This window comes from Bos taurus, chromosome 5, assembly GCF_002263795.3.
Source record: "Bos taurus isolate L1 Dominette 01449 registration number 42190680 breed Hereford chromosome 5, ARS-UCD2.0, whole genome shotgun sequence".
NCBI classification, from domain to species: Eukaryota; Metazoa; Chordata; class Mammalia; order Artiodactyla; family Bovidae; genus Bos; species Bos taurus.
The window spans coordinates 98076842-98104710 of NC_037332.1; the positions used below are offsets into that span (position 1 = coordinate 98076842).

Below are 27869 nucleotides of genomic sequence, written 5' to 3' on the forward strand. Positions count from 1 at the left end.
TGGGCGTTAAGAATGTCTTATTTTGGCATCTGGTAGGGTGGGTGTCTTCCCTCTACATTATAAGTTCCGCAAATTAACAGGGAAAACCATCTGCTCTCATTCACCGTGCTTTCCACAGTGCTGGCACATGAGATGCTCAGTTAATACTTGTGAACACAAACTTTCTGAAAGACATTTTCATAAGAAATAAAGAGAGGGGTGCCTGTATTTTATTCACAGGATAACCTCAGCCCTCATCACGGGGCCTGGGGTTTGTTTGTTTATTTATTTGTTCTTTTGAGGGGAAGAAGTTTGCTCTCATAAATACATGCTCTGTTTTACTCAACTGCCCTCCTTTTTCTATGAGAACCTTTTCTTCCGAAAGCTCTAGCAGTCAGAGCTTATGAAAGGTGCTTTGAATATCATCTGGACAGATCCATGTAGAAAATCTCCCAAATGGATCATGACTCTCAATTATCTCTGAGTACAACCAAAAATATGAAATCAGTTCAGTTCAGTCACTCAGTTATGTCCGACTCTTTGAGACCCCATGAATCACAGCATGCCAGGCCTCCCTGTCCATCAGATATCAATAAAACAACGCATATTTACATTTGAACAGAGACAGCTAATGTTCTAGAATAGGAATGATATAATAAATTGTGCTCTAAAAGTCTAACTCTCCATGTTGTTCATTCTGATACCACTTGAAGAATTTTTCTAATTTTGAATACTACCCAGTCATAAAAAAGAATGAAATAATGTCATTTGCAGCAACATGGATGCAATGAGAGATTATCATATGTGAAGTAAGTCAGAAAAAGACAAATACTATATGACATCACTTATACGTGGATCTAAAATAGGACACAAATGAACCTCTCTATGAAACAGAAACATAAGAGAACAGACTTACCGCCAAGGGGAAGTAGGGGTGAGGGAGGGATGGACTGGGAATCTGGGGTTGGCAGATAGATGCAAACTATTCCATTTAGAATGGATGAACAAGATCCTATTGTATAGCACAGGGAACTATATCCAATCTCCTGGGGTAAACCATAATGGAAAAGAATACTTTAACAAGAATATATATATGTGCAAAAAAAATTCTTCCATTTTCAACAGACCATACTCAAGCTGATACTCAAGCAAAAAAAACAAAAACAAAAAACTTAACTTATATACATACATATATACATATTCATGCATATACATACATAAACACACACATATACATATATCTTCCCTAATAGCCCAGTTGGTAAAGAATCCACCTGCAGTGCAGGAGACCTTGGTTCAATTCCTGGGTCAGGAAGATCCCCCGGAGAAGGGATAGGCTACCCACTCCAGTATTCTTGGACTTCCCTTGTGGTTCAGCTGGTAAAGAATCCGCCTGCGATGCGAGAGACCGGGGTTTGATCCCTGGGTTGGGAAAATCCCCTGGAGAAGGGAAAAGCTACCCACTCCAGTATCCTGTCCTGGAGAATTCCATAGAGTGTATAGTCCACGGGGTTGCAAAGAGTCGGACACGACTCAGTGACTTTCACTTCACTTCAAACACACACACACACACACATATGGCTCTTTTAGCACTTGCTGAACTAAAATTATGTCAATAAAGTAAACTAAAGACAAAGAAGTGACTAGATAAATTATCTAGATGAAGATTTTTATACTTAAATCCTGACCATGGACCTTCCTAAAAACAATCCTGGAAGCAGAGTTACAATGTAGGTAATCAACAAATCTTCCAACATTATGACTCTAAAATACTTTATACTTTTGTTGGTTAAAGACAGACCAGAGAGAGTGACAGCACGTTTAAACTGAGCACTGCCATCATTAGTTAGTTCTTTGTAACCTTGCAAAGTGCGGGTAAAGAACTATTCTGACTTGGTGGTAGAAGGGGCTGCCAGTTTGCTTTGGTTAATACCAAGTTCACTACCTGACTTATAAAGGAAATATGCTCTTGCTTCCTTGACTCACAGTGGATTTAATTTCCCCATAGTCCCAGGAATAAATTCCTTAGAAAAGAAATTTCTCTTTAGGGGAAAAACTAGTTCCCTTTAAGTGTATACAGCAGACACCATCACCCAATCTCTCTGCGGTCTTGGTCACAAAGAAGCTCACTTCAGAGTGGACCCAAGCCCAACCACGGGCACAGACCTGACCTCGGAAAACTATCTTTGCTGCTCTGATACCTCTGAAGGCCCCAGGGAAGATGCTCTTAAAATCACTGAATTATATAATTGTTCTTCTGAATTCACAAGTTTAAGGGTTCTCTTGTGGTTTAAGATAAGTGTGTGATTGCTGATTCTTTCTTCAAATGAACTGTTGGGAAAGACTGAGGGCAGGAGGGCAAGGGGGGAAATAGAGGATGAGATGGTTGGATAACATCACTGACTCAATGGACACAAATTTGAGCAAACTCCAGGAGACAGTGAAGGACAGGGAAGCCTGGCAAGCTACAGTCCATGGGCTCACAAAGAGTTGGACACAACTTAGTGACTGAACCACCACTACCACCACCAAGGTTCCAGAAAAATAAATTCTTCTGGTGGCTGCTCAGCCTACAGATTGCAGTTGTTAGTTTCAAAGATGAGTCTTTAATAGAGGTGAATCCCACCTTCCACTTCTTGGTGTTTCTAAGTTTCCAGGCACATCTTCACAGCTTTGATGGTGGTGGGGATGATACACTAGATTATATTAACCAGCTTTTTTGACTGCCAGTGTATCCTTCTAGGGCTTTTCAGTATAGTTGGATGATTAGAACTAGTGGGAATCCAAGAAACTATAAAGTAAGGACCTGCAGGTCAAGTCAGCCGGGTCTGGAAGCCTGGCTTCCCAACTCCAGATCACACTCTCATTCCACGGCAACATAATTCTTTGCTAAGTAAGAAAGCCTGTTTAAACCTCATGCAAGTTTAGTTGGAATTCGAGAGAACACCATGCATTCTAGAAAGAATCTTAGCTTTCTCAGAGGAACCCAAGTGGTTAAATAGGATGTATCAGTGGTTATTTGAACTGAAACTGCATGTTCAGAATTCTGCAAGGAAGGGGACTGTGCACCCCTAATTTCTTGATTTCTTCCCCTCTATCTGCTGTGAGGATCCACTTTCTCATGGGAACCTTAAGCTCTGAGTATAGAGCTGTCACTTGCGCCATGTTGATCTGTTACCACGGAGATCACTGTGGTAACATACAAACCTGCCACGAGTCCAGACACACAAGTGTCTCATTTTGACTCCCAGGAGGATTACTCTATCCTCCTCTCTAGTCCCACCAGTTTAAAGTTTGTCTCTGCTAGGATTTAGCTCTAAAGTTGTTTGAAGACTGACTTTTAAATGTCATTAGAAGTCTAAATAGTCAGAGACAAGAAAAGAGGGAAAGAAAGGATGTCTCAAGATTTTAACACAACAAAGTTCACACATAGCAACTGCTCCCTAGGTTGGAGTGATTGACTCAGTTATTACACTACTTCACAAAGAACCAGAGTAAAATGTGGAGGGTGGTAACGCTTATTGATCATCGGCAACATATTGTTGACACACTAGCTCATTACTGTGAGCTGTGGACTGTTAAAGCATTACTGGGAGTTAATCTCTACATTTTTAGAAACTGGAGTTCTTTCCTAGATGGGGCAGGTCAATGGCAATATTGTCACAATAAGTCTCTAATGTGAAGACAAAGAGACTTGACGCTGGTCATCAGTTCAAGCCTGCCAGAATCACTCTGGGTCCCACGCAAGTGCCCTGGCTCAACCAGGAAGGTGGAACCAAGCCATTATTTATTTTTTATTCAGAGAAGTCAAAAAGGTTTTCTTTCGGTAGTGGTGAAAAAGGCTACATTTGTGCGAGACCTCCATTTTTCTAGAAGAAAGTCTATTTTAACTTCCCCTAAATCTTAAGGTTTCTGGCAGGTAGGCTGTGGACTATCTGGTTGATAGTAGCTAGATGTGACTTCCCTGTGATCCTCTAACAGGGGTCCCGGAAGGGAGGGAGGCTGGGACTGCCAGGCTCATGTTCACAAGCTCAGGCTTCAAGCTGGGCCTGGACCACATAAGAACACAAAGTTCTCTGGTTTCCTTTATGATGAGCGGAGGCAACTCCCGCTGGGTGAGGAGAGCAAAGGAGGCGGGGCTTCTGTTGCTCCGCGAAATCAGAATTGAACCTAGGCTACTGCCTCAGCCCTTGGGGCCTTGATGGCCAGTGAAATGGTTAAGCAAGTGGTTGCTGAAGCATTAGTGGCTCAGTTGTGTCTAACTCTTTGTGATTCCATGGACTGCTGCCTGCCAGGCTCCTCTGTCCGTGGAATTCTCCAGGCAAGAATACGGGAGTGGTGGCCATTCCCTTCTCCAGAGGATCTTCCTGACCCAGGGATCAAACCTGGGTCTCCTGAACTGCAGGCAGATTCTTTACCATTGGAGCCACCAGTTAGACACTATCAATTGCCAACATTCAAAGCCTGGCAGTCCACTTAGGGATCTCAAGACCCAGCGAATTTAGTTCTTCCTCCCCACAGCTGCTCACTGATATTCTGCTGATCTGAAAAGCAAGAAGCATTAAACAGGAGCTATGTGGCATTGTTGTTTAATCGCTCAGTTGTGTCCGACTTTTTTGCAACCCCATGGGCTGTAGCCCGCTAGGCTCCTCTGTCCATGGGATTCTCCAGACAAGGATACTGGAGTGGGTAGCCATTTCCTTCTCCAGGGGATCTTCCCAACCCAGGGATCTAACCCATGTCTCCTGCATTGGCAGGCAGATTCTTTTACCACTGAGCTACCAGGGAAGCCCCAAATAACAGCTATAACTCAAACTCATTAATTAGCAACTTCCTTTTTTTAGAAAAAACTTTGAACAGAAAGCATGTTGAATTCCATCCACCTGTCAGTCATCTTGCTCCCTGTTCTACCTCTTCAGCTCCTGCAGCTCCTCCACTAATATGTTCTTCCTCCTAATGGATTCTCCCCTTGCAATGCTGCCAGGTAAGAAAAGCATCCAGGGAATCATCCCATCCATGGGACTAGGATGCAGAAGAGTGTACACCAGCTCTTATTCTAAACCGGCCCTGCCTCCCTGCTCCTCGCATCCAAACAGAATAAATAATCATCCATCTCTTCCATTTCCCTCCTACTTCCTCCACCAGAAGAGCACAGGAGCCCATTAAAGTGTAGACTGGATCAGAGGATTTCAACAGTGTTCTTGCTTAGAAAATCCCATGGGCACAGCAGTCTGGCGGGCTACAGTCCATGGGATTGCAAAGAGTCGGACACGATTGAGCATGCACGCGTTTCAACAGTACTTTCTTTTTTTCTGCCTTAAGACCAAATGGGGAATAATGAAGTAATGAAGAAAAGGATTTAAAGGGGAAAAAAAAAAAACAGACACCATGGCAGCTAGAAGGCCAATGAAACATCAACATGAGCGATTACATTTCTCTGCAGAAGTGACACCAGGTCTACCCTTAATATGAACTCAAAATGACATACATGTGGTATTTGCTACATTTGCCAAAGAACAGCTTAGTACTGTCTTTTTATTATTAGATACTGTCAAAATCGTATGTTTCTCTCAGATTTTCTCTAGGATATTATCTGTGTTTTAAATAGACGTGACTTTTTAAAAATATTGTGGCCTTTATTGAAAAATTGTTTTGAAAGTTTATATTCTTGGGGGAAGAAAAGTGAGATTAATAATGAGAATGAGGAGGAGAAAGTCCAAAGCTATTTTCACAACAGTCAAATAAGTAAAAATAATAATAAAATGGGCTTAAACAATAGAGCGCACATTAAAAGCTTACTTGTAAAGTTAATAAAATCAAACAGGATCAAGACAAAAAAAAAGTTCTTTCTGTAGAGATTTAAAACACATCTTTGGATGGAAGTTTTTTAGATATTTATTTGTCTCTTATAATTACCATTTACTGGCACAGTAAGAGCTCAGTAATTACTGGTTTTGTTGAATCATTATCCAAGTCTTTGCTCCCTTAGACCAAGTTCCTACCTTGCTCATCTTTGTATTCCTAGCACTGAGCATAGTGTTTGTTCAAATCAATGTTTCTTGAACAGAACCAGATTTTAATTTTCTTCCGAACAAGCCCAGAGAGCCACAAACAATATATCCAAGGAATTTCACAAGGAAAAGGATGCAGTCTGTCACTGGGCATTGTTCTTAACCACCTGAAACATGGTCAGCAGATTTCTGATCTACTTTTCAAGGTGTGACCAGAACTGGCCAATGAGGTTCTAGACCAGTTTGGCCCTGTGATGAACTCAAACAGGTTATCTTCCAGAGGCAAGGGGCAGGGCTCTGTTTGCTTGGTTTACGCCCAGGTATATGATTTTCCACCATTGGAAAGCTGCAGGCTTTTCTGCCCTTTCAGGAGCATGTTGACTATCAGGACCTGATACAGTTTTGACTCCACTTCTAGGCACTGAGGTCAATTTCATAACAATGGACGACACAGATGGGCAGCATGGAAGAACACAAGTTCAAGAGCAGACAGATCTGCATTCAAAGTCTGACTCTACCACCAACCAGTTCTGTATCCTGGAGCCAGGTACTAACATTTCAAAGCCCTAGTTTCTGAATCTATAAAATGAACATATTATCACCTACCTCTCAGGCTCGTTGGCAGAATAACAGGAAGGAGATGATTTACTAAAGCTCCAGTAACACACAGTACACACTCAGTAAACATCAGCTCTTTTGACTCAAGGCTCAACTTGTCACCATTTTACAACTGTCATCTTCTACATGGTATCTAGTTTTCCTAGCACTTTGGTTTTGTCAAATAAAAAATGAGTGCTGACCCCAACGCTCACTGCAGCACTGTTTACAAAAGCCAAGACATGGAAGTAACCCAAGTTTCCCCTGACAGAGGAAAGGATAAAAAAAAATGTGGTACATACGTGCGATGGAATATTACTCAGTCACGAAAAAGAATGAATGCCATTCGTAGCGACATGTATGGAACCTAGAGATTGTCATAATGTGTAAAATTCAGACAGAGAAGGAGACATTTCCTACTACATCCCTTATATGCAGAATCGAAAAAGAAATCATACAAATGAATTTATTTACAAACTAGAAACACATTCCCAGACTTAGAGGACAAACCTATGATTGCCAGAGGGGAAGGATGTAGAGAAGGGATGGTCAGGGAGTTTGGAATGCACATGTACATACCACTGTATTTAAAATGGATAACCAGCAAGGACCTACTGTAGAGCACAGGGAACTCTGCTCAGTGTTATGTGGCAGCCTGGATGGGAGGAGAGTTTAGGGGAGAATGGATACATGTATGTGTGTGGCTGAGTTCCTTTGCTGTCCACCTGAAACTATCACAACATTGTGAATTGGCTATACTCCCAAAAGAAAATAAAAAGTTAAAAAAAAAATAGGTACTGAAAAGACTGTTTTGAGGCAAAATCAGTAATAGTTCTTCACTCATACAAATGTAAGATGAGAGGAAGAATAACGTGGCAGCCCTAAAATGAATACACATCAGCACATCATAAAACCTAATTGGCAGGACCGGTCAGCATCACACCCTCTATCCTGGAAGCCTCTTTGGACAAGGATATCCACAACGGGAACGGCTTAAACAAACAACCATTTGGAAACAAGCCGAGTATCCCCCAGAGCAGCTGGGAGAAGGTAAACCAAAATCCTGGGACACATTCTCTTAAGGAAACAGCCACCTTCAACCCACAACCCTAGTCATTTTCAAGTCATTATTCACTCAGAAACACTGCCCCCCACCTACATACACACAAACGAATCTCTATTGCTGACATATCTGGTATGCCCCAGGTTTTTTTTGTTTACATCATATACACTAATTATCTAGCTTCTTGAGCAAGTTTCTTCATCAGTTATACAGGGAGTATTTCTTCCTTCCTCTCCAGAATAAATCCTATCAGCAAAAGGCAGGGGCCTTTTAAAATTGATCAGACAATGTCAGAGCAGACAGAACTTATTAAAGTCATAGAGTTTGAGTTCCCCTAAGTTTAGAGATGAGCAATGGAGTCTCATAAAGGTTAAACAGCTCACCCTGAGCCACCGAGCACTGGGTGGCAGCCAGGATTGAACCTTGGCCTCCTGATCCCAAGTTCAAGATTCTTTCTGCTACACCACATGACCTCTCTACACTTCACACTTTGTTGATTCCTCCCCACCTCTAATAAACATCTGCCAAACTGACCTACAAATTCTACAGTTCTGCTATTTCAACCCAATATTGTATTTCAATCCCTGAAGATCCCAATAGTGACTAAAGAATAAGTGCTATTAATATTTGGCCAAGGCTTCAGATAAATGTATGAAGTGTTTTTGAAATCACAATTCCTCATTTCTTCACAACGGGCTTCCTTGGTGGCTCAGATGGTAAAGAATCTGCCTGCAATGTGGGAGACGGGGGTTTGATCCCCAGGTCGGGAAGATACCCTGGAGAAGGGCATGGCAACCCACTCCAGTATTCTTGTCTGGAGAATTCCATGGACAGAGGAGCCTGGTGGGCTCCATGGGGTCTCAAAGAGTCGGACACAACTGAGCGACTAATTCAATTTCTTCACAACAAGGTGAAATGGGTGTTGCTGTACCCACTTCAGAGATAAGGAAACTGAGGCCAGGAAGTTAAATGGACTCATCCCAACTGCTGTCTCTTGTTAGAGCTGGTGCTTGACATCTGATTCCAAAATCTGTACTTTTTCTACTTAATTAAAGTGAAGAAGTGAAGTGAAGTAGCTCAGTTGTGTCGACCCTGTGGACTGTAGCCTACCAGGCTCCTCTCTCCATGGGATTCTCCAGGCAAGAATACTGGAGTGGGTTGCCATTTCCTTCTCCAGGGGATCTTCCCAACCCAGGGATTGAACCCGGGTCTCCCGCATTGCAGGCAGATGCTTTAACCTCTGGGCCACCAATTAATAATGACTTCAGATAATACTGCCATTGTTCCTTTTCCTAGTCTGTTCCACCAAAGAAGAAACTTAATGCATAAGGCATATTCAAGTCAATTAAAAAAAAATGCTGGCTGACTACATAAAATTATACATAAACATATATATACATATACATAAAATTATAAGTTCAGGTTATAAGAACATCATCTGCCCAACACAGACCCTAATTTTCTTCAACAAACCAGACTTGAAACCCAGCTCCAAGGACCAGAACACTTACATTTACTGCCTACAAGATTGTAAAGGCCAGCCTGAGGAAATGGTTTTTTGTTTTTTTTTTTTAAACCCCATGGTTGAAGACACTTTCAATTATCGCTTTGTGTCAAAGCAGGAAGGAAAGGGGTCATTTCTTGGCAGTCTGGGGCTCTCACAGAACCTATAAGGCCTCCGTGTTGGTCAGGATTGGGTGAAGCCACAAAGAAAGGCGGCTAGCGATGCTCCCAGCCTCCCGGCTGGCTGCTCAGAGCCTGTTAAAGATAGAGACTAATGGCGGGGGTGGGAGGAAGGGAGATGCTGAGGGCTGTGAGGGAAGGTGTGGGGGGACGGATATAATCCAGCATACAGAAACCTGTCAGGATGGGATTTATTTTTGTTCTGTGAGGGAGTATAATAGGGCTTTGCCTGCGCTCTCAATAGCTGTTTTGAAGTGAACCCGGCTGGTATGTCTTTAATTTGTCATTTCATTATGAAACTGTTTCCCTTCCAAGAAGCCTTCAAGTCAGGAAGCTCTGTCTGCCCACACAGGAAATTCCTTTGCTTCAACTTCCCCAAAAAGGAAATTTCCCTCAGAAGTGAGCCCAGCATATGCCTTTGAGCAGAGCTGCTTCAAGAAATTTGGCAGCTGAGTCCTGAAAACACCCCTGGCTGGCTGGCAGCGGCTGGGCTGCTGGAATAAACAGTGTGGCTCTCCCCCAGGGGGTGGGGACCCCACTGAAATGAACCCTGGCACCCCATCTTCCTCCTTCTCCTGAGCCCTGTAACCCCACCACCCTGTGTCACACCCAGAGCTTTAATTCTCCAAGAGGGAATCGTGTCTGTGACTCTCATCAAGAAATAGGCATCTCTGATTATTTTTCACCGTAAGCTTTACTGAATTATTTAATTTTTTAAACTCTGCACATGCACAATTTTGATGTGAATCAATGGAAGGGGCTAATCTGAAAAGGGAACGGAGTTTGCACTGTTTGCACAGGATTATTTAAAGTAGAATTTGATGTACTATGTATTTAATCCACTTCTTCCAAAAAGCGCAAACTCAAAAAAAAAAAAAAAAAGAAAATCATCTATGAAGACGTACCTACTTCACACAACAGACTTCAATACAAAGCACCCATTCTTGTCCTCAAGCCCACACACATTTTAGACTTCTGGTAGAAAGATGGCAGTATTTCAAACCAAGAGGGTACACAAAAATAAAACAGCCAATTACAGTTCCTAAAGCACGTATATTGACAAATGACCTTTTATCAAGGGTGGTAGGTTTTTTTTTTTCCTACACAAACTTTCCCGGTGAGGACTTAAAGTAAAACATGGAAGGGGAGAAAAGATCCCAAACCACAGCCTTATAAAAATTAATCTCTCAGACATACTGTGAATGACTCAGTGGGTAAGCACCCAGAGCAGCTGGGCTGAAGTGAAGAATAATATATAATATTTTATGAAGCTTCTTAGTACAGAGGCATTAGCAGAAAACTGCCAGACTCACAGTTAAGTTTTTAATTTTCCATTTCAAATTATTTCATTAAAAGAAAAAAGTTGTGAAAAGGAAAACGACACAGAGACCTAAAGAACAAAACGAGGGAGTGATAATGAACTTCAAACTGTATCACAAGAGACAGGACAGAGAGAGACAGGGACAGAGGAGGAACTAAGGCAATCCTGGATTTTCACTCTGTACTTCAGACTGAACTTGAATGGCAGAGTCATAGGATCTGATCTGGTTACGCTATTCATGTGCCAGGAATCGGTAAGGGATATTATTTACCAGGAAACAGAGAGATATTTAAGGGACCAGCAAGACTCCTATAGCCCACTGAAATCTGAATATATTAACCCTGAGGTTTGAGGTTGCGGTGGATGTTTTCTGAGGAGTGAATTTACGATTCTAGTTTAGCGAGTTATTCTGTTTTTCTAAAATTTATGAGGTTTTAACCACAGTTGGATCACAGAGGGGGATCCAACACCATTTTTCAAGTTCTTTAAGAGACTGGTCTAGGGACTCAGTCTTTGGCTCAGACCGAGAGGAGAGGTGTAAAGAGAAGGGTCTGACCTGCTAGGCCACCTACCAGCTCTGTAACTTCGGCCAAGTTCCGTAACCTCTTTAAACCTGACCTTTCATCAGTAAAGTGAGGGCAATAAAACTCAGTTCATAGGTCTGTTGTGAGGATTAAATAATATAATACATGTGAAAAGTGCCTACCGTAAGCACTCAATAAATGAAGTTACTGCTCCATATGGAACGCTCTGAAGACTCTTTCTCCCAAAGCCAAATGCCCACTCCTTGTAGAAGCCACCCAGCTCGGCCAGTTGCTTCAATTTCCACACAAGCCAAGGTGTTCCTGGCCCCTTCAACTTGAGCCTTGGATTAACAGCTCCCTTATACATATGCAATCAATGATTTAGTCATTCCAGAGTCTCAGAGACACTCTGGTAAGAACGGTTGAAAGGCTTAAGGATCTAGACTTACATCTCCAAGTTCACTACTCCTCTCAAGAAAATGCAGATGACTTACACCTTCTCAGGCTGACAGTGAGCTAGAGAGGTCCAACATTGTTCAGCTAATAAAGATTCAGGCAACGTCTTGAGACCAACAGCTAGACATAAGAAGCATCAGATGATTCATCTTGGTCTCACAGATCCAGGTTCACAATGTTTTGTCTAAATCTAGGGATCTGGATTTTCCATCTAATCTTATTTAGTCTCCTCCATGGGGAAAGCCAGCCCCCAGCAAAATCATGGGGTTTATTTCCAACTCAGATCCCTTACTTTGACCTTCTGTGCTGACCATGGATCTAACCATGGATTGTTTAATTTAAAAGATTCAAGAGATTTGTTAAACTAATTTTCATTAAGACATCAAGGATGTCAGGTATCAACTACCTCAATCCAATGTATCATGTGCTATCACAATTATTCACTTTTAAAAGTGGAGCTAGGTTGGGACTTCCCTGGTAGTCCAGTGGTTAGGAATACACCTTGCAATGCAGGGGACTTGGGTTTGATCCCTGGTCAGGGAACTAAGATCCCACATGCCAGGGAACAACTAAGCCCATGGTCCATAGCTAGAGAGTCTGTATGCTGCAATGAAAGATCTCACATGATACAACTGAGACCCAAAGTAGCCAAATAAATTAAAAAAAAAAAAGTGGAGCTAGGTGGAAAAAATGCTTGATCCAAAGGAATATATCTTAGAAGAATTTCAGGTACCACAGGAGTTCATCTTGGGAGATATTCAAGTTCGAGGCACTCTTATCCCACGGCAGCTGGTGATCACACTTTCTAAAGCATAACATGGGCCCTGTTCACAGACAATGATAAGCCCTCAGTTCTGGAGTCAGAGTAGTGCTGTCTGGACAATACAAGTGCAGAAGGCAGCCTCTTTCTGAATCTCAATACTCCTTCAGCAAACAAAGGAGCAGCAGATGAGAGATGGCTACCCAGCTGAATGTACAATGCCAACGCGACAATGCCCAGTTGTACTTGTTCAACTTCATTCCCTGGATCCCTCTGAGTGGTAGGAGTCATCACAGAAGCTCCAAGAAGCAGATGTCTGGAGTATTAGCTTTGAGACAGTTCCCAACCAAACTCCCCCACCCCTTAGTGTGTGCATGTTAAGTTGCTTCAGTCATGTCCAACTCTTTGTAACTCAATAGACTGTAGCCTGTCAGGCTCCTCTGTCTATGAGATTCTCCAGGCAAGAACACTGGAGTGGGTTGCCATGCCTGTCTCCAGGGGATCTTCCCAACCCAGGGATTGAACCTGTGTCTCTTATGTCTCCTGCATTGGGGGGCAAGTTCTTTACCACCAGCGCCACCTGGGAAGCCCCCCATCCTCCCCTATATACACACTCAAACATATATACACACTCAAACATACATGCACACTCATTTGGATTTATCTGAAGTGAAATTCTTCTTTACTAAGGAATCAAAAGATAAAAAAAAAAATTCTTCTTTTATAAAGTCCAAACACATTTCACACCTGTTCAGATTTCTGTGGGTCTCTGAAGTTCCTCTCAGCACCATCAGAGAACACGAGGAAGATTAACCCATGACTCTCAAGTGGGGTGTCTCTCTCTCAGGGAATTTCTAGTTTCGTGTTCCTAAAAGTAAACCCCAAATATCTGGGTGAACCATTGAATCACAGCCAGACTGTAAGATCAGCAAGTGGCCCCCACCACACGGGGCGGAACTGCAAACAGGGGAACATAAGCTTGCTGTCTGTCCGGGTGGGGATTTCGTGAGCCAACCTCACGGCCACTTCACAGGAGAAGTGAAAAGAGTAAGTGTGAGAGTTCAGAGCTGTGAGAACAGCGCTGTGTAAGGAATCAGAGTGAAAAAAGAAAGAGAAGCAATTTATCCTCCTTCCCCTTGGTTGTCATCTACCAGGAAAATACGTCCAAGACAGATGAACCCTCCAGCTCGTCATCAGAATAACAGGTTTGCAAACCTGCCTGGCCACACGGTTGCTTCCTCGTCAGGCTCGTGAGGAGAAAGAGTCATTTCATGTCCCCAAGAGGGCTGGCACCAGATCATCGGCTCATATTTGTTTCCCTGCAAAGAGCTCTCAATGTTGGTGACTCGAGAGCTACTGAAGGAAGCAAAATAAAACCCCTCGTCAGCTTTGTTCACGAATCAGCACGGCTGATTCTTTTCTCCCTCATCCTACACCCCCTTTTCACAGCCTGTGGCAATGAGCAGAGGATTCGAGTAACTGGTACAGGGGTTCCATTTAGAAATAGCTTCTTGGGTGTGAGCTTTCATACTCAGGGGATGGTCTAAGTGTCACGGATTCTCTCTGCTGAGCTGTGCGAATAGAAATATACATTAAAGCTCAGCATGAAAGCTTTCACTGGAGAAGCTGAAAGCCTCCATTCCCTGGCCAACTGGGCTTCCCCACTCCCACTATTAATGTGGAATTAATTGTGCATATGCAGTAGGACCAGCAGAAGAAGGGGAGCGTGGCCAATCTGGAAAGCCTGAAACCCAATGGATGCCACCGAGAGAGGGAGCACAGCGAGTCCATCGTTTGTACAGGTTACAGGAAAGGCAGACGTGCCCCTAGCTGCTGAGGGGATTCCCACAAATCATGCAATTGGGGTCAAGGAGGTAATTACCAGAAGTCACACCTGTGCGTAATGCACTGGGCCAAGAGCCAGGCTCACAGCCGATTCTCAGGCCAGAACGGGGTCGGGGTGGGGGGTGCTTGGAGGACAGGGGAGTGGGCCTGTAGTTCTACTCTGAGGTCCTGGGAACCAAGGGAAGATGCAAGTGGCTGAGGCAGCCTTCAGGAGACCTGCAAAGCCCACGAGCTGGCTCGGGTTCCCAACCCACAAAAGCATCAACTGATCTCAGCATGGGCAGCGTGGGGAAGCACCCTTCGGCGTCAGGGAGTTGAATTTCCAAATTTCTTTGCAGGAGAACATCCTCACAAAACCATCACAGCCAAAGCCGAAGACAATTTCCTGCGTCATTAAAATACCACCATCTGCACTAAAATGTGATGTTGAGCACATGAAATCAAGTGAATAATCATGAGCATTTTATAGATAATGCGCCACTGCTGATACGCCTTGTATTTCTCTTCTGGAATTAAAGAACAAAAAAAAAGTGGTTAAGCTGGGAAGAACCCAGGGACGTTACATACACAGGGTGAGGAAATGATGACCCTGGGAGGAAGAGTGAAGTGTTAAAGACGACCCCACCTACTACTGACCACACTGGGCCAACGCTGGGAGGGCTGACCCCTGTCAAGGGCGTCCACGGCTCTGTGACTCTGCAATAGAGCTTCCTGGAATGCAGGTCATGAGGGTAAAACCCAAGACATCAACAGGCCAGACAACTTTTCTGAAGAAGCGTGTGAGATTAACGAAAAGCATTAGGAAGTGAAATGTTTTCATTCGTAAGCCCATCAACATTTCTACTGTTGAATAATAATCTGTGAGGCAGATTATCACTTTTAAAAAGATGGAAAATTGTGAACAACAGGAACCTCTTTTCACTTCATTTTGTTTTTAACACTCCAGCCTTTATCGACACCTGAAAATAAGTTACAGATACCAGGCTACAAAGAGGCTTGAATTTGAAAGTTTATCTTCTTCTAAGTTCAAAAGATGATTTAGTGTCTGTCTCTGATTTTATTCCTTTGGCATTTCTTGTTGCAATTTATATAAGTTTTGCCTAAATTAGAAAAAATAAAATCAACCTGTAAGTCTGCATTTTCTCTTTCTAACCAACAGCTAGAGGGAAATGATTTTCAACAGTTCCTAGTATTTTTATGAAGCAACATGGTGAAGTGAATACAAGCCTGGGTTTTGGAATTAGATCTGGATTCAAATTGTGGCTCCTCCACTTTCTCTGTGTGAACTCTAGCAAGTGATGCACCACTCAGACACAAACCAGACAAACATCTACCATGCAGTATTAGTGATTATTTAAAATAATATACATAAAGTTTCTGGCATTGAGAAAGTGTTCAGTAAGCTGTAGTGACAATGATTTCTCATTCCACACTCTATTGCAACAGATTCCCTAAGGTGGTATCTCATACACAGTCGACCTCAGAACAGCTCCTAGGAAAACCAAAGCGTTTATAAACTGTAAGGTGGGGGGTGATGACAAAAAAAGAAACTGATTTGCAAAGGTAAGCCACTCTTGGAAAACAAATGGGTAAACCCTAACCCTGTTACTTCTAAAGTGGAGCTACAGGGACTTCCCTGGGGTCCAGCGGTTAAGAATCCACCTTCCAATGCAGGGGACACAGGTTCGATCTCTGGTCAGGGAACTAAGATGCCATAGGCCAGGGGGCCACTGAAAAGTCCAAGTGCCACAACTACTGAGCCCACGTGCTCCAGAGAGAGCATACAACTAGAGAAGCCCCCATGACACGATGAAGATCTTGAGTGCCACAACCAAGACCCAACACAGCCAAATAAATAAATAAACAAATGAAATAAAATAAAGTTGCTGCTAAGTCACTTCAGTTGTGTCCGACTCTGTGCGACCCCATAGACAGCAGCCCACCAGGCTCCCCCATCCCTGGGATTCTCCAGGCAAGAACGCTGGAGTGGGTTGCCACTTCCTTCTCCAATGCATGAAAGTGAAGTCGCTCAGTCATGTCCGACTCTTAGCGACCCCATGGACTGCAGCCTACCAGGCTCCTCCGTCCATGGGATTTTCTAGGCAAGAATACTGGAGTGGAGTGCCAAGTAGAGCTACATAATTACCCGATAGCCCTCTAATATTTTTTAAGAGCATGCTGTTCGCCAACACTTACCTAGATATCTTTTGTTTTAAAAAGTGACTGTTATCTATCCCCTTGCAAACCTTCCCCTTCTTGTTTGAAGTGAACCATTATAGTGAAAGCTCCTACTCCAGCCCAGAGAATCCAGCCCCAGCAGAAACTGATCAAACAACATGTTCTCTGCACAGCCCTGCATGGGTGAGGATTTTCCTCACAGGCATCCTATCTGTACCCACCACATACCCAGAGCTCTTCATCCAGGATCCACACATGTGGTCTGCATTTCTAGGATTGAAATCTTAGTGCCCCATTTGAGGCTATTTCTGTGCATGATCTTGAAAGGACTGAAGCTGAGGCTCCAATACTGTGGCCAGCTGATGCAAAGAGCTGACTCATTGGAAAAGATTCTGATGGAAGACTGAAGGCAAAAGGAGAAGGGGCGGCAGAGGATGAGATGGTTGGATGGCATCACCAACTCAATGGATTTGAGCAAACGCCAGGATATAGTGAAGGACAGGAAAGTCTGATGTGCTGCAGTCCATAGGGTCGCAAACAGTCAGACACAACTTAGTGACTGAACAACAACTGTTCATGATCTAGAGGAAACAAGGACTAATTTCAGAAGAATGGGGTTCAGTCCAGCTACCCAAGCTGGGAGCAGTAAATATTGGGGTGGGGTGACTAATTATTCTTGGGAATTTACAGTCAGCATGTGGTTAGGGACAGGGATTGCTTAAATCTCTCAAATCCTACCCTATCTTCCTTCAGAAGAGACCAGAAAAATCAGTCCCCTGCCCCCCCCAAAAAAACACACATGGATGCTTCAGGTTACCAAACCAGAATCCTCTGATGCTAACAAGTGAAATCAGCAACACTCAATGGTCCTTGGTAACACTGACCTCTGGAAATACATAAAGATAAACCACACAAAGTAATGTCAGAAACTCTAAGCGGGGGCTTACCTAGTGGCTCAGTAGTCAAGAATCTGCCTGCCAATGCAGGAGACACAGATTTGATCCCTGGTGCGAGAAGATACTGAAGCCTGTGCCCCTAGAGCCCATGCTCTGCAACAAGAGAAGCCACTGCGATGAGAAGCCCGTGCACCACAACAAAAACCCAGCACAGCCAAAAACAAAGAAAGAAAGAAACTCCAAGAGTCTGAGCTACTGTGAACTCAGGCATGAAGCAAATGGGGGAAAAACATACCTGTTACTTGATGATGGAAACTTGCTCACATTTGTACAGACTTGGCCCAATCAATATGCTTTGTGATAACATAGAGGAGGTGGGGAGGAACCTAGGCCGAGCACATCTGAGCCAACGTGATGTTGAATCTTTATCAGACCAGCCGGCAAGTGTTAGGTAGACAGATGTGAGGATGATGGACAGGGAGCCGTCAATCTGCAGAACCCCCGAAAACACCAAGAGAAAGATCACAGTGATACCGATAGTGGGGAAGATCCAAGGGGAGATGGGAGAAGGGACACAGAAGAAATGGAAATAACATTTCTTACTTCCTGTTGTTCAAGTCTATTCATAGAACAGACTGGTTCCCATCGGCTCTGCTTTTTAGATGGCTCTCTCGCTTAATCTGTCATAAGCATTCAACACTGGGTGTAGAATGGAGCCAGGTATCTCTCTATCTCTCTCATGGTAAATAACCCACAGCACCAGGTAAGGACAACCCACAGCCAGAGGCTTCTGATGTTTACTTCAAAATTTCAAGGAAAGTGAGAGCCTTTCCCCCATTCCTTGCAGGACCAGAGCCACTGTGTTGGAGCGTTTGCCAGAGGAACTGCCTTAAATGCACACGGAGCGCACGGCATGAAATGCGAAGCGAAAGAAAAGGTCAATAGACCTCTGGTTATATATTTTTTTCTTTTTTTTAAAAAAAGACATCTATAAATAGCTGCATTTATTGAAGTTGCTTCCTTATCAGGAAGCATGGAGCTAGGAATTAATGTCTGCCTGCATCGGAAATTCTTGCAGACAGCAAACCCAAAAAGGAAATTTCCCTTCCAAAAGCATCCTGGCTGTTCTGTTGTGGCCTGTTTTTTCTCTTCGAGCTCTTTGAAGTAGCTACCCAGGACCCCACGAGGCTGGAAAAGCAGAGAGCCTTCAAGCATTTGAAACTAGAAAATAAAGGCCCCCAAAGAAGGCTTGCGGGAAACACAACAGAAAATGCTGGTGGCTGGCCATCATTGTTAGAAGTCACGACTGCTTTGTCGAGATACTGAGAAGAAAATCCTTCTCTGTGTCCTTGCCTCAACTCTGCCAGTGACGTCACAGCACACCACAGGCATCTGGGGAGCCCTGACATTTGGCTGAGGACAGGGAGGATCTGCTGGGTCTGGGGAGGAGAGTGGGGACGGTTGAAGAAAAAGATGACAGATCCAGGCAAGGAAAGAAAGTAGTTTCAGACAGAAGTACACTTGCGGTGTGGGAATGGTCAAGGCCCTGGGGTGGAGTGCCCCAGGGCAGGACCAAGTTCCCAGGAATCACCGAGTTAGAAAATAGACCTCGTTTCCATTGTGACTTCAGGAAATAGCCTCAGAACATGCAGGCAGAACCCCAGGCCCTTTCTTTAATGAAGCAAGCAAGCACATCCATGCTCCTCTCCGCCCTTGAAAGGGAGGATGCCCCTCCTAAACAGGCGATTCACTAGCTGTGAAAACTGAAATAGAGCTCTCAGTGAGTTTGTGGTCACTGTTCGCCAGGCACTGTGCTAGGTGCTACACGCAAACTACCTCTGATACGTATAGGAAACACTCATCAACTCTATTTCAATAAAAAAATTTTTTTTAAACCCTTGAAAAACAAAAGTTGCTAAGAGAGCAGATCTTAAAAGTTCTCATCACAAGAGAAACTACATGTAGTAACAGATCTTAACTAGATTTATTATGGGCTTCACTGGTGGCTCAGTGGTAAAGAGTGTCTGCAATGCAGGAGACCTAGATTCGATTCCTGGGTTAGGAAGATCCCCTGGAGGAGGGCATGGCAACCCACTCCAGTACTCTTGCCTGGAGAATCCCATGGACACAGGAGCCTGATGGGTTACAGTCCATGGGGTCACAAAGAGTCAGATATGACTGAGCAATTAATACTTTCCCTTTTCAGATTATTATGATCACTTCACAACATATACATATATTGAATTACTGTACATCTGAAATTAATATATTTCAAAAAATTTTGTGGATTTTGATAATCATACTGTGATTATGTAAGAGAATACCCTTGTTCTTAGAAAAATACACAGAAGTATTTAGGGATAAAGATTTAAAAAGAAACCCTCATCAGTAGGTGTGTTATGCAATTTGAGTCTTGGAGAGGGGAACTCATCTAACAGAGGCAGCCCTGGGAGGCCAGTCTCTTGCATTTGTCCCAGCCCAAGTCTTTTCTATTGCTGTGCTTTTTCACTCGGAAACTCAGAAAGAGCAGTGAGCCCTGATCCCAAGAGGTAACTCCTGATGAAATGCCAGGAAAGTTGTGGACTCGGGTGAGTCCTCTGTGGCTAGCGCTGTTCTTCTAGTGCCAAGAGAGATACTGGTCTTTAACCTCAGCTCACAGGACAGTAAAGAGGGAGGAGCAGGAGAAACGGGTGAGAAAAACCAAAATGATTATCCATCAGGACAGGCGCCTGTTCCTGCCAGAAGCCAGCCTGCTGGAGGATCAGCACCAATGAACGGGCTAGTGCATTCCTAGAGCCCTTGCTGCCCCAAGTCCCCGCACCCACAGCCGCCCAGACACCAAAGGTCAGCATTGCCTCTGCTTTCAAGTCTGTGACACTCTGTCATCATGTTTTCTCCCCAAAAGGCTAAGTGGTGACTTTGGGAACAGAAATCACATCAGATTCTTCAGGCGCCGTATTCAGTAAAACTATCTGAGCCCCGGTAATCTAATCAATAAAATAGGATTAATAACACCTAGGAGGGCTGCATGATTAAATGAACACGTTTTGTTACTTACAATAGTGTAAAACGCTAACTATGATTATACTTAATTCCCATTTTTTGTCTCTTCTCTGGGACAGGGAAGAGCTTGAAAGTATATAAAATTGTTGGTTGCTCCACTCAGTAACTAAGAGAGACACAGCATCTCCTTTCACTCCCTGGCTCTAACCGGGTGCTGTATGTCACATGACTCTCTGACACTCCAACACTCTGCTGAGAGTGCAAAATCGCCAAAGAGGGTGAGCAACCAGGGAACGTTTCCATAGGAAGGCATTAAATTAAATTATTAAACACACGCAAGTAGGAGCCGTAATGCAAGATTTCTGGAAGATTCACAAGCATAGGAAGGAGAGAGCTAAGGGACTATTTCTGGTGTTCTGACGCTAGAAAACTCTGAGTGGCTATTACGGCTATTTATTAACCTGCAACATCATACACCATAACCCGATTCAATGTGATGAATGAGCCCTGGGTTCTGATTTTTAAATATCAACCACAGGAATTTTACAAGAACAAATTGGCACCACGGAAGGCAGAGACTCTAGGCAGATGGCATCATCTCAGCCTGTGATTAGAGGTGATCATGTCAACTAAATGCAAGATGATTATGTGAAAAGGAATTTAATAAAGTAAAGGCATTTAGTGATTTCAATTCTGCCCCATAGATCTGAAATATATGCTTTGTGACCACTTAGGTGGCCCTGGACATCGTGATTTGAGGCTGAGTATGTCACAGGGCTGGCATCAGCCCATAAGGTATCTCTGCTGTCCTCCTTGCCACCCACCACCCATGAATTTAGGGGAAAAAAAGTGACCCTTGGGCAGACAAACTAGAAAGAATCTCTCCTTCACACCGTGAAGGTCCAATGAGGCCCTTCACTGCTCAGAGAATCAAAACCGGCCTTGTCCAGCCACTCACGGGGGCACCACAGTCCTATGAGTTTTTCAAGGTATCATGAAAGGTTTGGGGACTTCCCAGGTGGTACTAATGGTAAAGAATCCGCCTGCAGTGCAGGAGATGTTAGAGACTTGGGTTGAGTCCCTGGGTTGGAAAGATCCCCTGGAGAAGGAAATGGCAACCCATTCTAATATTCTTGCCTGGAGAATTTCATGGACAGAGGAGCCTGGCAGTTTACTGTCCATGGGGCTGCAAAGAGTTGGACATGACTGAAGGGACTTAGCACAGACGCATGAAAGGATTATGTCCCCTTTAAAGAATGGAACTTTTTGTTTTCGTCTACCTGCTGTAATTGTCACACTTCAGCTCCTCCAGCCTCAAGCTTAAAAAAAAAAATTTTTTTAATACCTTAGACGGAAGGAAGGGGAAAAAAATATCTTTCTGTCTTTTCAATAAACATACTTGTGTTTGCTTCCTGGTGCAGCAGGGAAGTTCCAAGAAGCTGCTGGAGGACTCCTGCAAAGGAGTGGGGAGTGGGGGTCAGGAGGCCAGACCAGGAGGCCAGACAAGGACGGCAGGCAAGCCCTTTTCCTCTGGGCTCCCCTCCTCTCCTGGGCCCAAACTGCCCTGCCTGCCCCTATCAAGTTCTCTAGAATCACTATTTAACAGGTTGCCCTATTTATCACTGTTTTTTTTTTTTTTTTTTTTAATCACAGGCAAGTAAGAGGAAAAGGCATTACTTTCTACTTCTTAACAGCTTCCTAATTTGTCACACTGTGTCTTCCATTTGGCCCTGTGTTTGCAGAACAAAATGGGGAGAAACCCACCATACAAGAACCTTACAAGAATATTACTATCCTCGCCTTCCCTTTTAACCAGGAAAGGCTAGATATCGATTTCAGAAAGGAGGAAACGGAAGGGTTAAAAGAGAGAGAGGATTTATCTGGAGATCAATGAGGATAAAGGGGAGAAAAGAAGCCACTGGAGGCATACCAAGCTGGTGAGTGTCTCTTTAAAACAAGCAGCTAAAAAAGCTTTCGAACTAGCAATACCATAAATGTCCCGCTGCTGTCTTGGCTCTCGGATTCTTCCCCGTACTTTCCATGAGCATTCCACTGGGAATTGTCTGGAATCCCAGATTTGAACAGCAATAACCAAATTCCCTTGTCAGAAGATTTATTTTCTTTTCAGCTTGGAAACCCAGCTGGGAGGCATCCTCAAGTGTACAGCCCAGCCGCAACCAACCTAGAGGCTTCAGGAGATGTTTCTCAAACAGCACAACGGGCAGCTGAGTTTTGGAACTTGCGAGAGAGGCGGGCAGCTCAGCCTCTCGTGGAAAGTCCCAGCTGAGGACAGATGGCAAGAGCCTGGGAACTGGAGGATTCGTTCCAGATGTGGGAACCAGTGGTGTTACGAGATGGCCAATGCAGATGCCAAGGAGGGCCCTAACGTCAGGCTGCCCAGAGAGTAGCACTCAGACAAAACTATCACCATGAAACCTAAATCCATCACCTAACGACTGACTATGTTTTAAGGCCAGCAGTGCCCTGCTACAGTTCTATATTGGATAATTCTCTACGTGGGTATCCATCCAACCATCCATCTACTCATCCATCCATTATCCAAGCAAGAAATGCAAACTATTCGACAACTGATCCACCAGTTAGAACAGATTCCAGCCAGAAACCAGCCCTCTGGCCACATCAGTGAATACTGGCTAAGTGTCAACCCTGAACTCATCCATCCATCCAAAAGGTACATAGTAAATATACTTACATCGTGGCAGGATAGATAAGAGCCCAGGTGGCGCAGTGGTAAAGAATCTGCCTGTCAATGCAAGAGACTTGGGAGACGTGGGTTCAATTCCTGGGTTGGGAAGATCCCCTGGAGAAGGAAATGGCAACACACTCCAGTATTCTTGCCTGGAGAATCCCATGGACAGAGGAGCCTGGCCAGCTATGGCCCATGGTTTCCAGAAGAGTTGGACATGACTGAGCACACACACAGACACACAGGCTCTGCAGTCAGACAGAACTGAGTTTGAACCCTGACTCTCTTGCTGACTGGGTGACCTTGTTAGTTTGCTCACATTCTCTTAAACCCTAAATTCCTTATGTGTGACATGGATATACAAAAAATATCTACAAGTATTGCTGGGAGAATAAATAAAATAATTTCCATCAAGGACTTCACACAGTGCCTGCTACAGAGTCATCCCAATAAATAAATATTAGCTATGATGCATATGTGCTAGGCACATGGCAGGGCCTGGCCAAACAGTGGTGAACAGCACAGCTGTGACTCAATGAGGAAACTGTCTACTCAAGAAAAAACATTAAAATGTCTGTATGGAAGAAACAGATCCAAGTAGGGAAAATGATGTCTTAGGTGAGGTCATAATATTTTCAAGGTAAGAGGGCTGTTAAACATTCTCCTGCCCAATTGCCATCTTGCATGGTAGGAAAACTGAGTGTTATGATGACTGACTCACAGTCAAACAGCTTGTCTAACAGCAGAACTAGTTAAGGATTAAGATCTGAGCGCCGGTTCATTGTTTGTTAGTGCATTTTATCATGATAACTTTTTATGGAGTGGCAGTGCTAGGGTAAAAGAGCCTCCATATGTGAAAGTCATCCAGCGGCAAACCAAGAGTTAGGGCTTTCTTGGGATGCGGGGCGGGGTTGGGGGGCAGTGAATGTGTCAGTACAGAATTCAAAAGCCATGAAAGAAACCTCAGCCTATTTGGAACAGGAGTTTATTATTTCCTTTTCTCTCTTTATGGAGACTCCAAGCTCCACAAGGGCAAGGAGTTGGGTCTACTCTATTTACTTCAAAGTGCCTGGCATAGTGCAGGTAATCAGTACCTGCTTGTGGAATGAATAAATGAATGAGATTAGTAGCAGGCATGCTTTGTCTGAATGGCCTGAGTCTGTTCCATCCTGAAGTGAATGTCCTAATCACAGAGAAGCTTCTGGAGAAAAGAAGGCTCACACCTGGCTGTGGTCTCTTTCCCAGTCTGTCTGCTCACAACACTCACTGGTACCACAACGCTCCAGTATACTGCAGACGACCGTGCCCACAGTCATGACCCTGACACCTTCACAGTCCTAATCTCTTTAAAGTTCATTGTGGAGAAGATGGTAGACTGAGGCTGGAAGGTGCTGACCACAGTATACCAGATTTGTAAACATTGATAGACATGGCAGGCTGGCTGAAGGAGGTGAAGGATACTCCAAAACCCCTTGAAGTTTACAGCTACCATCCTCACTGTGAAAGAGAAGGGATATGCCAGTAACACCCCCCAGTACCTCCTAGCATCACAGTCATCAGATCTGCTGAGTAGACACAGACAGAGGACACAGAAGCCTGCATCTTCTCTTCTCGCTCCCCACTCTTAGTAGGCAGCCTTGGGCTTTCTCAGGAGGGATAAGCCATGAAGAGCAGAATAACCCAGGGAGCACGACTGTGGCAGAAAGAGACAGCAGGTACAACCAGACAACCATTCAAGTCATGAGAAATCAAGTAGGGAAGGGCCAAGGTGACTCCCTCCCCCTGCCGAGTCCTCCATAACCTGAACCTGTGTTCCGAGGGTAACAGTCAAGCCAGAGCACCCAGCATTTTCTTGGACACCGCAGCCAGGGTGGAAATCAAGTGATCCATTCTCCCCAGCCACACCCAGCACCCTGGATCATCGGGGCTGAGTGGCAGCTCAGAAGAGAGACAAAAAAGAAAGGGACAGGTGTCAGGTGCTTTGGAGCCTGGCCCCAGCAGCCCAAGTGTGGGGCCCCTGATGCCCTGCCCAGCTGCAGCTGAGGATTCAGGCAGGGGAAGTGGAAGAGGAAGAGGCAGAGGAAACTCAGAAGAGAAAGGTAGAACTATTACAAAATAATGGGAGCTGTCAGGTGGCTCACCGGTAAAGAATCTGCCTGCCAATGCAAGAGATGCAGGTCCCATCCCTGGGTCCGGAAGATCCCTCGGAGAAGGGAATGGCAACCCACTTCAGTATCCTTGCCTGGAGAATCCCATGAACAGAGGAACCTGGAGAGCTACAGTCCATGGGTTTGCAATGAATGGGACATGACTGAGCGACTGAGTACCCACAATGGGAGCCGTAGAGGCAATGAAGGTACAAGAGAGGCGGAGAAGACAGGTGGGGAGGGAGAAAGGCCCTGTGTTGGCATAAGAGGAAAGAACAGAGCGACGACCGTGGAAGAGGAGGGGACAGCCCTGCAAAGAAAGTTCAATCCAAGTACCCAGCAAAAAGCAGAGGGGCAGGGAGACTGGCACAGAAGCCCTGCAAAATTTCGGGGCAATGAAGACACAGAAGGGGAGGAAGTGTGAACTTTAGGAAGACAGACTCTCCCCCAGAGTTCACCTTGCCTCTTGGGAGATTCAGTGGAACCTGTAGTGCCCCTGTCATAGTCAGAGGTGAAATCAATGCACAGAGAAACAACGGAACACCCAGGAATCTCGGAATCTCACAGTTTTCAAAGCCATTTTGGGGGATGGGGTGGCGGGAGGTGAATGATGCCAAAAGAGTTTCTGGAAACTGTAGGAAAACCATCTCAGAGCGTGCCCCCTGCCCAGGCTTGCAGCCCTACCTCCCTCAGCCCATGCGGTTGACCCTTCTGTTTGACAGTCTGTCCGTCCACCCATTCCATCCATCCCCCATCCATCCAGGACTCAGGAACACTCACGCAGGTGTGCGGGCAGGCGGATCGAGTCTTCCTCCATCCTGAGCGCTCTGGGCACTGGCACATGAAGCGGCGTCGAGGAAGCGTAGCTGGGCACCGGGCTCTCGGGGGGTGTGTATGAAATTCGTTCCTGCTGTTAAAAAGAAGGGCAGAGAGAGGGGAAGGGGAGAAAAGACAATGAAAGCCTGGAACTGAGGGGTGACAGCCGCGAGGGGGTGGGTGGGGGCGTCTGGGTGCAGGTCACCTCTCAGAGGAGACCCCTCTCTGTGCAGTTGTCCTTTCAGATCGCCAGCACTCGGGATTTATAACAAAATGCTGAAAAGCTTTAAGATAGGGCTTTTCCCGTGCACTGGGGTCAATAGGTGTTCATTTTTTTTTTTTTCTTCTTTGTATTAGTGGTTTGTTCCAGTAAAGAGGGGAGGCAAGATGAAGGGGATGAAACAATATATCCCAAGAGAATGTCATTAAAGACTCCTCCCTCAAAAATTACTCTTCCCGGTCACATAATTTATGTCACCAATACATTAAAAACCATTTTTCTCTTCTCTGGCAATATCCCCAGCTTCTGATCAAAGTAGGATTCCATACTTATATCCAATGAGAGGTGAGCCCAAAGTGATAGCTTATAAGTTTGAGGTTTCAGTTAATAAATCTACAAGCAATATTTGTCTATCACCTACCTATCCCATTATACAACCATCACCACCAAAAACCTCCAGGGTTTCACTTTTTCCTTCATAGCTGCGAATTATCTGCCACATCAACCAGTTATCTCCTTGCTCCCCTCGTGCTCCATCTTAGAATCAATATTCCCTTTCCTTCTGAAGCATTTCAAGAGCTCATTCAAAGAATCCTCTGCATTTAAGGAAGTTCGGTTTAATTGAAGGTACTTACTCAACGGACAAGGAAAGGGGGAGGGGAAAGTCAGCACCTCCCCTGTTTAAATTCAAAAGGACAGTGTTTGTTACATCCATTAAAACAATGCGATGGGCTGGGAGGGATTAGTTTAAAGTTAAAATGTGGCAAATAATGGCAAGAAACTAACTATGCTGTTCACTGGGGAGAGTAATGCAATTTGCATCTTAGATCTGTGTACCAACTGATTTCACTTGCAGTCCATACATAAACACAACTTCCGTTAGTTTCTGTGGTTTAACTGGGCAAAGTAAAGTGGGACACACACAGTCCAAAAATAAGTTGGGGGTGGGGATAGGGGAGATCGGCAAGATGCCATTGTGAAAACAAAAATCAAGAGCAAAAGAAAAATTACGGATTAAAATAAAGCCAAGGGGGTGTTTAGGTTTTACAAAGCATTCTCTAACACTTTATACTCCATCAAATATGCAAAGGGAAGCGGGGGGTCCCCCAGCCCTGTAACCAAATTAAAGCTTCTCTTCTCATAACCTGGAAAGTTAGGCGGTTGTGGTAGGAAGTTTCGATTTTAAATGAATATATACATATTTTTGTAATTTCCGAATGGAATTGCTATACCTTCCCCGAGGCATCCTCAACTGGCAACTAGGGCCTTTGGAATATTTCTGCTTAAACACACATCCTAAAGTTTCCTGGTGAATTTCTTAATTCAGGGAAGACACATACACCCTAGATTTCATTTCTAGATTGACTGAGGTGTCCTGTGAAAGGTCACCCAGGGGCAAAACCTTCAACTTCACTTTTCTTGAACTTTACCAAACATCACACATATTCTGAGCAACTCTAACTTAGGGATAAGTTATATTTTTGGTGTTTGGTTTGGGGTTTTTGAGGTGAAAAAGGCAAAGACATAAACACACATATGGGAAACATATGAAATCTGTTGAGGGGTTTTTCAAGGTGAGATAGGTTTTTAAAATATTTTAAGTGGAGTCTGTTTTTTCTAGTTGAACAAATTCTTCATACACTTCAACCCTTGAATAACCCCT

General features: G+C 44.3%; 1 protein-coding gene across 5 annotated transcripts in view; it reads right to left on the reverse strand.

Moving 5' to 3' along the window:
- The window catches only part of ETV6 (ETS variant transcription factor 6), a 288749-nt gene that overhangs the window by 140115 nt on the left and 120765 nt on the right, over positions 1-27869 (reverse strand). For 3 of the 5 annotated variants that reach the window (XM_024991434.2, NM_001015514.2, XM_024991438.2), the window contains 1 exon segment: positions 25951-26080. In XM_024991434.2, coding sequence (XP_024847202.1) covers positions 25951-26080 — 130 coding nt within the window. 5 annotated transcript variants of the gene reach the window in all.